The following is a 15972-nucleotide window of genomic DNA, read 5'->3' on the forward strand; positions in this document are numbered from 1 at the left end:
GGCGCGGCAGCCCCGAGCCTCCCCCGCCGCGCCGCCGCAGTGCGCTTCCTGCACCTCTTGGCTCACTGCCAAACCCCAGACTGGCCTGCGGCTCCGCCACCAACCCGGGGTGTTCGAGAAGGTGATGGGTGCCGCCCGAATCTGTTCTTGTGGGTGTGTGACAACTCTAGGAAGTGCTTCCTCCAGCCTCCCCAGTTAATTGAGGTTATTTACTCAGATGATCAACTGGGAGCTCGAATCCGCTTGAATGTTCTCTTTGAGCCGTTTTCCCCATTCAAAATACTTAATGCACATAACTAGACAAAATCAGGAAATATAAATTTCTAGTGAAGGAAAGAGATTATAAATAAATCCTTTATGGGTTTGGTTTCTCGTTCCCCAAATTTTGTTCTAGCATCCCCCTTATAGACCAAACGTTATAAAACAGAGGTAGTTTGGAACGATTTTGTAATTGTACATATTTCAGAACAGGACAGAATACAAAAGATTAACCCATGTACTTCAGTAAAATAAAAACTTTGGGTTTATTATTGTAAAAGGAATAAGACAGGTAATGGGTTAAAAGTAGATTACTGAATCAGAGTTTGAAACTGTAAACAACGTTGTACTTGTGAGTTCAAACTAGATTTTTAGGAAGTTTTGTAATTGCTTTCTTTAAAGCCTTTAACATATTTTCAGTCATGCAATTCTTTTCATATATTACCTGTAGAAAGCGTGGCTCATCACAGCTCTTAGCTCAGAGACTATAGTGCCACATGCACATCAGACCACGGACAGAAATATTTATATAATGTGATTTGTAAGGGAGTCACTGACAGTGACCCATAAATTAGCTGATTCGTTGTTAGTACAGTGCAAATCACCTCCGTTCTGTACCTATGCAAAATAAAATTCTGAGGGTAATCCCACATACGTTCCCCCCAGCGATCATATGTGTATGTTGTATTTATGTGCAAAGATTCAGTTCCTTTCAGGTCATTTGGAACTAGGCCCACATAGGTCCATGTGTCAGCGTGTGCGTATTCCACATGCACCAACACATAGGACTGTACCCACAATATATACAAACTGATCCAAACATTGATAAATACATATAAAAATGACACGTTCGCATCCTCCTATATGGAGTTAGATACTTCAGACAGATAAATGATTTCAAAAGTAAGTCAGGAGATTAGTGAAAGAATGTGTGGCTTCTGTTGGGGGCGGGAGACGGGGTGTAGATGAGAGATGGGGATGAGGAGAGTGTTCCAGAATGCCTGCCATGGTGCCCACACATGCACATGCCACATAGGGAAGGGGGCGGAAGTCTGGGAGGCTCCTTTGCCCATCTGGGAGGATTTCCTACAGCAGGCTGGCTCCCCATCCCACCCCTGGAGAGGAAGAGAATGATAGACTTGATGGTATAGAACAGAGTACTCAGTTTCTTTTATTGGGAGGGAGTGCATGAAATTTTTGAAATTAGTTAGAAATAAAATGAGATTATAAAATGATGATGCTGTTTTGACCATGAGAAAAAAGGAGGGCAGTGTGGCCTTGCCCTCAATGTCCACTGTGGCTGCTTGTGAACAAAGAGCACGACGATTAGATTTATAAAGGACTTTCAATTTCACTGTCAGGAATTTGCTTCACAGAGCACTAGAGAACTATGGAAAATACTGGAACAAGAAAACTGTGACATCAAGTTGATAAACTTGAAAAATGAGAGGAATTGCAATTTGCACGTTGGGTTTAGAAGGGACGAGATCAGGCAAAGAAAGAGCAGAGGGAGAAGCAGATGTAGGTGAGAGGACCCGAGAGGAGGGCAGTAGGGCATGTAGCATCAGTCATGCGGAAAAAGGACTGAAACCCAAGTACAAGAGAACCTGGGAGATGGAGGAAGCGAAAGAGACCCAAAGAAGACACAAGTATTACTGAAATCACGCAGGGAGAAACGGGTATGATAACTGGTTTAATACCTAACACGATTGAAACAAATCGACATAGTGCCAGGCTTGGCTTGTTCAGCTTAATTTGCTCTTTCTGGATTCTGTCAGGTAGCACATTTCCTCACAGACCCGGAACAGGGCCTGTCCTGTGATTTGAGACACACCACAGCTGTGTATTCTGAAACAGGTGAGTGTTCATGCAAGCCCTGGGCTGCCGGAGAGATGGGGTGGAATCCTGACTAGCTTCCTGGGGCCACGGGATCTGGGCAAGTGACCCAGCTTCTCTGCGCCCCACGGTAATTCCCACCTGGAAGGGTGCAGTGAGGACTGAGTACAGTAAGAATAACGTGTGTGAGGTGCTGAGCACGGCTCAGGCCATCCTCATAGGCTGGGTGGACGGCCGCCATCCTCATGCCCACCACGGGCTGCAGAAAGCTCCTCTCCCTTGGTGAGCGGGCAGAGGTGGTCTTCATGCTGCACCCCAACATCATTGCTATGAAAGGACCTGCTGTGTTTCACATCTCTGGAGATACATTTTCTGTGAATACAGCATTGCTGGTTAAAATACTGCAACATCTCCTTGGCTGCCTCCTCCTCCTTTACTGCCCGCCAGCCCCTCCCACCCACACATTTCCTTCTGGGTATTCTTTTCTCACCACCCTTGCTCCTTGGTGATCTCACCCATTGCCTTTAGTCCCTGATTTATATTTCTAGTCTAGATTCTGAGCTTCAAACTTGAATGTCTTCACTTAAATGTGTCACATCAGTCTTAAGTTTAGCATGTCTGAAACGGAATATCCAAACACATGCTTATGAAACCGTGAATGGATGGGGCTTAAATGCCCCAAAGGCCAGAACCCTCCTCCTCCTCACCAGTGGACCCAGACCAGGGTGTTTCATGTCAATAATAGTCGGTGGCGTTTTGTCGCTATATAAGTTGTCTGGGGAGGCTGGCCCTGTGGTGTAGCGATTAAGTGCACACGCTCCACTGCGGTTGCCCGGGGTTCGGACCGGGGCACGCACTGACGCACCGATTGTCAGGCCATGCTGTGGCGGCGTCCCATATAAAGTGGAGGAAGATGGGCACGGATGTTAGCTCAGGGCCAGTCTTCCTCAGCAAAAAGAGGAGGATTGGCATGGATGTTAGCTCAGGGCTGATCTCCCTCGCAAGATAAATAAATAAATAAATAGTCTGGGGATCTGTTTTCCCTACTCTTTTGAGAGTCCCTGGACTTTGCTCACGAGGGTGGAGACCACATCCTGCTCATCTCCAGTTCCCTTGACGAACCCCCCACAATGCCTTGCACAGGGTAAATACGTATTAACCGCTGGTCAAATTGAATTTTTGCTGAAAGCTTCCCACATTCATCAAATGTTCTAACTTTCATTCCAAGAAGCCTCATCCGCAGTACAATGGCCCCAGTGTACCTCTCCGTTGACGCCAGCAAGGCCCCAAAGCTGACACTGGAGGCACACCAGCCCTTTCCTACAGCTCTTGCTTCTGCTCCTGTGGTTTGGCACTGTTCGGCATCTTCCCTCGTTCCAGGACCTTGGCAGTTGGATGAAACCATACTAGGTACACCCAGAAATGGAAGATGAAGGGAACTGACAGCACAAAGGGGCACTCACTGCAGGCCATTCTCAGAACCTATTCTGTTCCTTTCTCTTCTCCTCTGCACAGGGGAGGCCCTCCTTAACTGATCATCTCCCTCCACATCAACACATAAGAGCATCTCTTATGTGCCCATCTACCCCTCAGTAGGGGCCCCACAGGGGCAGGCACGGTGTTGGAGAGGCAGGCTCTGCTTGCTGGGACCCTCCTTGGTCCAGTAGAGCTGTGCTGTGGACAGGGTAGACCTCACTTGGGGGAGGGGTTGGGGGGAGAGGCCTGGGGGTGGGAGTGAAGCTGGCAAAGGCTTTGTCTCCATGTTGCAAATGCTCAGACAGCCCCTGTGACAGTGACCCAGTATCCCTCCCTGGCAGTGTCCCTCAGCATTTTTCTCCCCTCCTACCCTGCAGATCAGACCCACATTGCACATATCCAGGGCCATACAACATTCTGTGGAAGTCCCAAGGGGCTGCCTCTATTTCCACCTCCTTCTCCTCTACTCAGGAGGCATATCCAAATTGAGTGAATGAGTGACATCTGTGTAGGAACAGTCTTTTTTTTTTTTTTTTGAGGAAGATCAGCCCTGAGCTAACATCCATGCCAATCCTCCTCTTTTTGCTGAGGAAGACCGGCTCTGAGCTAACATCTATTGCCAATCCACCTCCTTTTTTTTTTTTCCCCCAAAGCCCCAGCAGATAGTTGTACGTCATAGTTGCACATCCCTCTAGTTGCTGTATGTGGGACGCAGCCTCGGCATGGCTGGAGAAGTGGTGCATCGGTGCGCACTCGGGATCCGAACCCGGGCCGCCAGCAGCGGAGCGTGCGCACTTAACCACTAAGCCACGGGACCGGCCCTAGGGACAGTCCTGAATGCTCATTAACAATTGTATTTTAAAAGACAATTGGCACAGCCTTGCCACAGCTATCTAAACTGAGCAAAACGGTTTGGATCCTGTGTTGGGGTGGTACAGAGGAAAAGAATAAAATTACGGCGCTTGGAGACATTCAGAAAATGGTTATTGACTGTGATAGGGGGCTACGTGCCTGGCCCAGATGCAATCATTGTGTTAGAAATTTTGCACTTAAGTTTGGTTGTGCTGATGTTTAAGGGACAGCTAAAATATAATTTTTTCCCTTTTCTTAATAGTTAATCGTTACTAGGTGCTCATTGCCTGCTTTATGGAGCATATGTGGTTTAAATCTTCCTCAGACCAATTCTAAAAGGCAGTTATAGGGCTCCTTGGGATCTATGTTGAATATTACTTAAAATAAGTGGACCATTACTTAAGAGTTAGAAATAGTTTTGCTATACTGAGATTTCTCTTATAACAGCACTTCTAAAGAGCCAATTCTAAAGTCCTTGGTAAAGCACGTGATCTGAAACAATATGCATTGCATGAATCAGTCTTGGTTCGTCTGATGGTCTAAGTCATAAAGCCCAATATTAACACCTGTTTAAAATAATCTGGCAGATAGAGGACTAAAGAATCCTAGAAAGCTAGAGCAATACGTTGCTATCATCATCAATAAATAAACAAACAAACAAACCGTCTTGGGAGGAAAGGGATTAATAGAGTGATAAGCTATCTACTGGGTAGATAAAGATGCAAATAAGTCTGCAAAAAAGGGTGCACAGGGCAGAGAAAGCATGTGTCTCTTCTCCATGTTTTTTTATCTTTGACTATTTTATACACATGTTTTTTATCTTTAGGAATTTCCTTTTTGCAGTGGTGGAAACATTAACTATTTCACAATTTCCTTCTCTTTACTGAAGATCAAGTTACTTGGGTTCTCCTGCTAGAGTTAGTACCAGTACTACCCTTTTCCGTGAATTGAAGTAATAATGGTTTTCCTATCAGCAGTATTCCAGCAATCTCCTTGGTGTTCCAGAAATAGCTCACATGATGCCTTGTTATGCATGGATAGCAGATGTGCATAGGTAGCACGGCTCTGAAATTGGAGCCAGATTCCCTGAATCTTAGGCATAAACGAATGATGGCCTGAGCCAGCGCTTCTTCTCTAACCTGCTTCCCGGTGCCCTTCCTGTGCAGGCCCTATCACTTATGGAGCTCTGCTGCAGAGTCAGAATCCTGGGTGCTATTTCAGTGGACTGACATTCACCCTTGGCACATCAGGTCCTCTACCACTAGTTTTAGAACTAGAAGGCCCAGACATGACTTCTTGCTGGCAACGCCTAGCCAGCACTTTGACCTCAATCAAATGACTTAATACTCTAAGTCCCAATTTCCTGTTTTTTGAAATGAGAATAACAATTAGTATCTACTCTTGCTTAGAGAATTGGTGTCTGTTCCTACAATCTATCGTTCGTCCATTCAATAAGCATTTATTGAGAATTTACCTACTTATAAGGCCTGGGGACAAGGATGAATAAGACGAGACATCTGCCCTGGAGAAGCTGTTTGTCCAGTGTTGAATGGATCAAGGAAGATAGTATACACATTAAAAGAACAACTTTACTTCACACCCATTAGGCTGGCTATTATAAAAAAAAAAAAAAGGAAAATAGTGTTGACAAAGATATAGAGAAATTGAAACCCTGGTGCATTGCTGGTAGGAATATATACTGGTATAGCCACTATGGAAAACAGTATGGTGGTTTCTCAAAAAATTAAAAATAGAATTACCATATGATCTAGCAATACCACTTCTGGATATATACCCAAAAGAACTGAAAGCAGGGACTCAGAGACTTGCACAACCATGTTCATAGCAGCATTATTCACAGTAGCCAAAAGGTGGAAACAACCCAAGTATCCATCAGCAGATGAATGGATAAACAAAATGTGATATATAGAAACAATGAAAGATATTCAGCCTTAAACAGGAATGAAATGCTGACACGTGCCACAACATGGATGAACCTTGAAAACGTTATGATAAGTGAAGTCAAACACAAAAGGACAAATATTGTATGATTCCACTTATACAAGCTACCCACAATAGGCAAATTCATAGAAAAAGTGGAATAGAGATTACCAGGGACTGGGGGAGGGAGGAATGGGGAATTAGTGTTTGATGAATGCAATTTCAGTTTGAGATGATGGAACAGTTCTGGTGATGGTTGCACAACATGGTGAATGTACTTAATACCACTGAACTGTACACTTAAAAATTATTTAAATGGTAAATTTTATGTTATGTGTTTTTTACCACAATTTAAAAATAAACTTTATAATCCTTAAAATGCTATACAAATGCAGGATTGTTAACTTGAATTGGAATTAATGGAATTGTGTTTAGAATCAATTCCTCTTTTAAAAAGTACAGTATGTGGGGCCAGCCCCATGGCGTAGCGGTTAAGTGCATGTGCTCCGCTGCTGGCGGCCCGGGTTCGGATCCCGGGCGCACACCGAGGTACTGCTTGTCAGGCCATTGCTGTGGCGGTGTCCCACATAAAGTGGAGGAAGATGGGCATGGATGTTAGCCCAGGGCCAGTCTTCCTCAGCAAAAAGAGAAGGATTGGCATGGATGTTAGCTCAGGGCTGATCTTCCTCACACAAAAAAAGTACAGTATGTATGAAATTACTTTGTAATTATTTATTATGTGGTATTGAAGAGCGAGCATCCATCCAGATAAAAATTAATAATAATTTGTTTATGCTCCATCCTCTTCCAAAAAGAATTTGGGGTAGTTTACCCTTAACACATCAGAGTGATGAGATCAAATCCAATTAACATAAGACAAAATATAGAAACTGAGATACAGAAGAGGAGAAGAGAGGACAGATGGCAGAAGGAGCAACTGAGCAAAACTCTAAACTGTTAGCCTTCCAGGAGCCAGGGAACTGTTTATATTCATCAGACCTTTTATTAATGCTTAAAATATCATTGGTGTCAACATAGTCATCGTTTAGGTCTTTAGTGTTTCGCGTTGTTACCATTTATAGTTCTAGGAATTTATTATGTAATTATGGACCACTTAATCAAAACGGAAGAACGATGTAAAGCTAAGAACGCATTTTCCTAAGTTTGAGCACCTCAAATAAGCACACCCCTATTCTGTGCTTAATGAAACAGACTTCTAGACAGTTTCCCGCACTGTTGGCCAAATCAATCTCCTAGACCTTCCCCTGCACTCCTGACCGAGTCTACACTGTAGCCTGGCATGACCACCATCTCCTCCATCTGGGCTCCCTGCTGCCTCCCACACGCACCATCCAGACCCTACTCCAGTAGCCTGGTTCCCACAAGGCCCTGTGTGTAGCCAGGACTCCTAGACCCTGCTCCTGTTTCCTTCTTCCTGGAACACCTCCTGTCTTCCCGGCCACATCCTCACCTCTTACAGAGGACAGTTCAGATTTCACCTTCTCCAAGACCTCTCCAGCCCACGTTGATTCCCCTTTTCCTTGCTGTCCTATTGCACATTTCAGTTATACATTAACTATTTAGTTAATTGAGGTTATAAATAAATAGAAAGTCTTATGACCTTTGCTTTTTTTCTTGTGAGAAATGAAAAGCAAGGTGCAATTAGACCAAAGACCACATCATACATTTTATTAGAGATGATAATACATTTAGAGAATGATCTATGAGAATCAGGAGGTTATCTAATTTAGCCTTTCGACACATAAAGAAACAGAAACTCTGCGAAGGAAAGTGTCTTGCTCAAGGTTACCCTATATATTCGAAGTAGAAATCGACTTTGAAACCTATTTCTCTGAAACCCAGTATTTTTATAACACCATGCTATTTTCATTTTAATTTGTGTTTTATTTAATGATCAGCAAATAGGACTTTATTTTTATTTATTTATTTATTTATTTCCCCTAAAGCCCCAGTAGATAGTTGTATGTCATAGCTGCACATCCTTCTAGTTGCTGTATGTGGGACGTGGCCTCAGCATGGCCGGAGAAGCGGTGCGGCGGTGCGCACCTGGGATCGGAACCCGGCTGCCAGCGGCGGAGCGCGCGCACTTAACCGCTAAGCCACGGGGCCTGCCCAAGCAAACAGGACTTTAGATGCACCCAAACATAGGCCTAGAGAGACAAGAGAGACAAGGTAATGTCGTGGGAAGAACACTGGCTTTGCCAAAGCCGTGGACCTTGGGCAATTCGCTTCATGGCTCTGAGCCTCTGTTTATTCATCGGTAAAATAAGGATGAACTGAATGGTCTTTATAGTTATATCTGCTTCTAGCATTTTACAAACCCACTAGACTGTTGGCCCAGCCCCGCCAAAGAATTGACGAGTACCGGTGGAGCATACATCTCTCGCCTCTGCTCCCTCCTCCACGCTGTTCCCCTCCACCAGGGACACACTTCCCCCTCCTTTTCCCCTTGTTCCTTTCTTTTTTAAACTACGCTTAAACTTCACTCAGCTCAAAACTGGCAGTGTCTTCCACCACCCTTGGCTTAATTACAGTCCCTCCTCTGTACCTGACTCCTCTGACTATCAGGTACCTTATCACAGTGCATTGGAGTCATTGATTTTCTTGTCTCTGCCATTAGACTATGAACTGACGAAGGCCTGGGATTATGGTACATTTCTCGAACCCAAGTGCCTATATTGGTGTCTGGCCCATAGTAGGGAGCCAATAAGAGTTTGGCAAACGGATCTAATGATTTTTGCCTGGGAAGCAAGGGCAATAATGTGGTACTAATTTCATCAGCAGCTGTTGGAAAGAGTTTTCGTGGAAGAGGGAGGATTAGAACTGAGTTTTCAAGAATGATTAGAATTTGAAAGAAAGTATAAAATTTTGATAACACTGGCCTAACTAAAGGGGGGGAGGTGAATAAAAGGAGTGGGTCATATCAGTGTTGCTTAGTTGAATAGCAGAACATCTGCAGTAGAATCATCTGGGGTGCTTGTGAAAATTACAGATTCCACCTGTAGCTCCCACCCACCACTCCCCGTTCTGAATCTGTGGGTCTGGATTTACCTTTAGAGCACGGTCCCTAAGTAGATTCTTATCACATGAATGGAGAATCTTGAAATCCTGGAAGGAACGTTGGCAGTTGCGGACAATTGAAAGCTATTTTAAGTTTTTAAAGAGAGAGAATGAGGGCATGATGGAAATAGAGCTTTAGGAAGAGCATAGACAGGTGATCTGCAAAATAGATTGATGGGAGAGAGATCTTAGAGGTAAGGGTGAGCTGCTCGGAGTGCACCAAAGTATTCAAGATGAGAGGAATGGAGAGTTTATATTGGCAACACTGGAAATAGACAATAAGCAGTGACTCCAAGAGGCATGTTGAGAGATGAAATGACAAGGCTTGGTGACAGATTGAATATAAGTGATAATGGCAGGGAGGAGTTTGAAATGAAAGCTTTAGGGACCCTAGAAAAATGGCGGTTCCACTGATATGCATGCTATTTCTGTCTAATGAGTTCTGTTTCAACCTGAGATGATTGAGGTGTCTGGGAGGCATTCAGGTGAAGACGTGTGTAGACCATTGACAACATGGGCTTGAGCATGACCAGAGGTCTGGGAGGGAGATAAAGATGTCAGAAAGTCAGCAGCATGAGGGAAGAGGAGGGAAGGAAACCTGAAAACCTGAGTTCAGACCTTTGGAGAGCAGCAATATTAGATAGGAGGAGGAAGATAAAGCGAGGAAGGAATAGAGAAGAAATAGAGAGGTGGGTGGTGAATGAAGATTGAATAATAAAGAAAAACCAAAGGAAGACAAAGGTTTAAGGTGAGTATCCGTTATGTCAGATGCTCTAGAGTTTGAAATGGATAAAAACAGACCTTTCAATTTGGCAAAGAGGATAATAGATGAAAACTAATTTTTAAAAAGTGAAAATCTGTAATACTGTCTGACATGTATAATGTATAAAATACCAGGAGTAAATGAAAACTCTTGATGGAAATTGTGTTAACAATTAACAAACAAAAATATACTTCTGACAGGCTGGTTCCCAAAAGGATACTCTTCTGTTGGAGAGCTGCGAAATAGGAGTGGTGGGGGATGAGGGGCAAGGGTTAAAAGGGGGAACAGATTAGGATGTAGGGACAAAGAAGAAACTTATCAGGAAAGCCTAACATGTAGGTACTTTAGTGATCTTGCTTAGCAAATAGGGTTGCATTCACTTTTTAAAAAGGCATATTCTTTCCATTCTTGCTCTTTGGTTATAGTGTCATCTGACACAAACATGAGGTGTCGTATAGAATGGAACCAGATATCCAAAGCTCTGTTTTTATGCTACCTTGAAATACTACTTCAGAGAAGAAACAGTCCCTTAAAACGTATTCTGCCTCCATTTCCTCTTTAATGACCTGGGGGTGGGGGAGTGGAGGGATATCCACAAGGTGCCAGAATGTACACTAGTGTAGAGTACATTAGTGCAGGCTGGTCTGGCATTGTCAACTCCACTCGGTTTTGTAATTGCTAGTGCTCCATCTCTGGGTAGATATCCATCAGGACACAAATTGCTCTAGGTGTTTAAAGGTTTTTAAATTACTTACTTGAGTACTCCCAATGTTTACTGTTCTTCATCTACACTGTATACACTTTATGACTTTAGATGTTAAATCCTTGAACAAAGTTATATGCTTTGAAATAATAAAGCAGGCAATCATCAGAATCATAAATTTTCTCCTGTTTTATAAGGCTATTTGGAAGGAAAACAAAGGAGGGGAAAGGAAAAAGAATGGCTCAACAGTGGTGTGAGGGCTGTTTTTTAAAAGAAATCTGAACTGAAATGTAGGCTACCAGTGTTCAAGGGACTTGCTATCATTGGAGTTTTATCTGTTGCATCCAACAAGTAAAATGAAACCATTGGATGAGATCTCTAGACTGTTTTCCAAACTATACGCTGAAACATGACCTGACAGAAGATTTTTTTTCTTCTGAGTTGTGAATATTTTCTTGCTCCAGATTCCTAAAAACTCCTAAGAGTCTCTAAGTTCTTACATTAGCTGTTGGATAATAAGATTGATTTCTGCCCACCACCTAGTTATTTCTGCCTTCTGGCTTCATTTAATGGTCAATACATCCTTAAACAGACTTGCCAAATTGCTTAAGCCCAATGCTTCACGAGGGCATAAGAGGCTGGCTGTACTCTGGTTTTCTATGAATGCTTAACTGTTGCTCTGGTCCCACTTGATGTCATGGCTCATAGAAATAAATTGGTATCAAGGTCTATATTTCCTTGTGACATAGCAACTGTCATCATTTCAGGATAATTTATAAAAAGCAGAGGAAGCTCTTACTCAGTGACTGTGTCAGCTAAGTGTGATCTTAGAGTAACTTTTTGGTAGTCTTTATACTTCTTGAAATTGTATCCTCTGTCAGCGTGTATCCTTTTTCAGTCTTTCCTTATAACAAGCATTTATAAAAAGATATAAAAATTGTAATTTTAAGAAAGAGTAGTTGAGGTATAAAATATGTAAATTGTAGGATTTATTTATCTCTCTCAAATGGAGCTCATATGTCATTACCTCCAGTAACGTTCATTTTAAAATGTCATGTAAATCATTTTTTTTTTAATTATAAAAGCAGTAAGTGTTTAAAGTTTTTTTTTTTTTTTTTGAGGAAGTTTGGCCCTGAGCTAACATCTGTTGCCAATCTTCTTCTTTTTGTTTTTTCTCCCCAAATCCCCAGTACACAGTTGTATATCCTAGTTGTAGGTCCTTCTAGTTCTTCCATGTGGGATGCCGGCTCAGCATGGCTTGAGCAGTGAGTAGGTCCGCACCCAGGATCGGAGCCGGCAAACCCCAGGCCACTGAAGCAGAACACGCAAACTTAACTACTACACCACCGGCCCAGCCCCTTAAACTTTTTGTTTAAATCAAAGATTGTAGAAGAGTGTAGAGTAAAACGTAGAAATTCTCCTTCCTTCCCTGTTTTCTAGCCTTCAGTACCACTCTAGAAAGCATCACTATTAACAATGTCTTGGTTTTTTTGCATGAATTTTCTAAGCATATACAATTTTACATATACGTATGCATACATACTCATTTTTACACAAATAGTCATACTATGTATACTCTTCTGCATCTTATTTTTTTTGAATTCACTTAAAATACCTGGACTGTGTCATATCAGCATGATTCAACTGGCTTCATTCTTTTTTAAATCTGCATGGCATTTCATTATATGTATGTATTATAATTCATTGAGGAGCATTTAAGTAATTTCAAGTTTATATCTCCTTGTTTTTGAAGTGCTATTGTTCTAGTTCCAGACAATGAACATTCTTAGAAGTGAAATTACTGAGTCAAGGAGCATGTGTTTTAAATTTTGATGAGACATTTCTAAGTTATCTTGCACAAATTTATAGTTCCACCAAAATTGTCTGAGAGTGTTTCCACATCCTCATCTATCATTCTTCCTTTGAGATTTGAAATTTCTGCCATACTAGTAGTTGAAAATTTTTACTCATTTTTACTATGCCTTTGTTGGATTGGTGAGTATTGAGCACTTTTTTTGTAAGACTAATAGCCATTCGTATATTTGTATGAATTTCCAGTATTGTGTCCTTTGGTTATTTCTCCCTTGCCATATCCATTTTATAAGAGGGAAAGAAATCCTTTACTAGGATAGGCTACCGTTTAATAGATAACCCACCAACGGTTCCCAGGAACTGTAAATGTGTATATTCTACACATGAACACTTGTACAAACACTAACCCACCTGGAGCCTAAAAGAAAGCCTGAAAAAGAAAGTGTGTTCACACAGCCTGAGAAGAGAAAGAAAACAGTTTGGTGAAAGATGTGGGGCCTGGCCTCACCCTTTCTCTTACTTTTCTATTGCTGCGTAAAAAATGGCCACAAACTTAGCAGCTCAGCTCACAATTTCCCTGGGATAGGAGTCTGGGCCCAGCACGGCTGGCTTCTTGCTCAGGTCCCACAGAGCTAAAATCAAGGTGTTGGCCCGCTCTGCTTGGTACGCTCTTCTAAGGTCGTGTGGTTGTGGCAGAATTCAGTTCCTTGCAGCTCTTGGACTAAAGTCCCTGTTTCCTTGCTAGGTATCAGCTGAGGATGACCCTCAGCTCCTAGAGGCTGCCTGCATTCCCTGCCACACGGCTCCCACCATCTCTAAAGCTAGCAAAAGAGAAGCTCCCTTATGTTAAATCCTTCTCATGCTTCCAATCTCTCTGACTTCTAGACCCAGATCTAAAGTGTTCATGGGATTAGGACAGGCCTAACTAGATAATCTGCCTATTTTAGGGTCAACTGATTTGGAACAAAACAGAATGGCAAAATCTCTTCACAGCAGCACCTCAATTAGTATTTGATTGACTCACTGGGAGGAGGTTTGTTGTACACCAGGGGCCAGGAATCTGGGGGCCATCTTAGAATTCTGCCCACCACACCCCTAACCTGCCTTCCTCAAGGGAAGCAGGCAGAGCTCATGTCTTTGGCTGAGGAAGTCCATCACACTGAAACATCGAATGCCAGAGGAAGGGGCTTGACTGGCATCTGTCTAACCCTACGCACAACAAATGACGTCCATGTGGGTCAAAGATCTTGATGTGAGCCATGAAACAACAGAAAGCTGGAGAGAAAATCCAGGAAACAGCACGTACAGTGTGGAGGTCAGGCAGACCTTCCTGACCAAGGATCCAAAACTGGCAAAGGTATTTGTGACGCCAGCGTACGCCCTCTTGATCCCTACGCTACAGCCCACCGGAGGACAGGTCACTCGCCGGCTGCACAAACGGATTTGGAGTCCTCTAACCTTGTCATTTCTTCTTATGCCAGTGTGATCACAGTGTGCTTTTGTGAGATGTTGGCATTGGGTGTTCAATAGAACAGAATGAACTGCCCACAACCTAAGTAGGTGAGCCACTAAGGGGAACTATATTGTTGAGCATTATTCTAAAAGAATTCTAAAAAGTACTCTCTCCTCCCTCTGTCTCTCTTTCATCTTCCCACCTGCTGCTGTGATTCAGGCGCATTATACGGGACTTGCTTGAGACTGAAGAGATTTATATAAAAGAAATTAAGAGCATAATTGATGTAAGTAGATGGGGGGGCACATTAGGTATGTATTCAAACTGGAGAAGTTTTGTTACCCAAAGAGACTCAAAATAGTTGCCTTATGTCTCTAGAATTTCTACCAAGGTTTCAGGTCTTATAATATCGCAACTGTTTTGCTGGTAGGAATAAGAACATTCTTATGACTATTGATCCATGTAACCAGATAACTTCCAAAGAATTGTGTCAATTCATACTGATTCTAGCAATGCCCAACTAGGTTCACCATATGCTTGCCAACAATGGATATGATAGTTTAAATGTTTTTGATAATTTAATAAGGGAGAATTATTTATCAGTGTTTTAAGTAGCATTTTTTGCCTGAGAGTAAAATGTATATTTTCTCTATTTTCCTAAGGGAATAATCTTGATGTACATAATCTATATGTACAAAGTTATAATAGAATTTTTTTAATAAAATATCAGAAGAAAACCAAATGTCCAATAAAAAAGAAAATGGTTAATAAAGTCTGATATACATGCTAAAAGAAATATTATTTAACTGTTACAAAATAATTATTTTGAATAATATGTAGCAACATTGAAAAATACTTATAAGATTAAATTAAAAATAATATATGTAGAAATTTACAAGCAGAGTCTAGAATGTAAATGGAAAAACAATACAAATTATATATGTACTGTGATTATAACCATATAAAATAAGCTTTTAAAAAGTCATAAAGGAAATATAATAAAACAATAGTAATTGCATCAGGTCATAAAATGATGGGTAAGTTTTTTCCTTTCAGACTTGACTTGTATAACATAAACATTTTAAATTATATTTGTTCCTCCTATAAAAATCCCATTCTATTTTCATTGCCATTAAACCATCTTCTTCTGAAGATGGACACATGAGGAAAATAATATCAAAAGAAAGTGTTTGATGGAATGGCTTTCTGGAAACATGGGTGCCATATTCCCCAGTTATTTTATTCAAGTTTTGGTCCCTGGAGTAGCTAATTCAGAGCATCTCTTATGTGTTTCCTATTTGTAAAACCTACCTTGTTTCCATCTCTGCAGGGATATATCATTCCAATGGATTTTATTTGGCTGAAGCATCTGATTCCAGATATTCTTCAGAATAACAAGGACTTTCTTTTTGGGAATATTAGAGAACTTTATGAATTTCACAACAGGTATATAATAATTCAAATTATCAGGAAAAATGGAAAGTAAGAGAGAAGGATGGAAATCAGATTGATGGAATTTGGGGATTAAGTGCTTAGACGTTTTCAGGCTTAAGAAGTAGTCCAGGGCCAGCTCCTTGGCTTAGTGGTTAAGTGCGCGCGCTCTGCTACTGGCAGCCTGGGTTCAGATCCCGGGCGCGCACTGACGCACCGCTTCTCTGGCCATGCTGAGGCCATGTCCCACATACAGCAACTGGAAGGATGTGCAACTATGACATACAACTGTCTACTGGGGCTTTGGGGGGAAAAAAAAGGAGGAGGATTGGCAATAGATGTTAGCTCAGAGCTGGTCTTCCTCAG

At 42.0% G+C, this 15972-nt stretch overlaps 1 protein-coding gene across 8 annotated transcripts in view; it reads left to right on the plus strand.

Annotated features, from left to right (window-relative positions):
* The window catches only part of MCF2L2 (MCF.2 cell line derived transforming sequence-like 2), a 230930-nt gene that overhangs the window by 172061 nt on the left and 42897 nt on the right, over nucleotides 1–15972 (plus strand). For 7 of the 8 annotated variants that reach the window (XM_058556251.1, XM_058556258.1, XM_058556252.1 and 4 more), the window contains 2 exons: nucleotides 14395–14461; nucleotides 15506–15621. The exons of the other annotated variant lie outside the window; for it this stretch is intronic. In XM_058556251.1, the coding sequence (XP_058412234.1) occupies nucleotides 14395–14461; nucleotides 15506–15621 (183 nt within the window). The remainder of the gene's footprint in view (nucleotides 1–14394; nucleotides 14462–15505; nucleotides 15622–15972) is intronic. 8 annotated transcript variants of the gene reach the window in all.

Source organism: Diceros bicornis, chromosome 15 (genome assembly GCF_020826845.1).
Source record: "Diceros bicornis minor isolate mBicDic1 chromosome 15, mDicBic1.mat.cur, whole genome shotgun sequence".
Classification (NCBI taxonomy): Eukaryota; Metazoa; Chordata; class Mammalia; order Perissodactyla; family Rhinocerotidae; genus Diceros; species Diceros bicornis.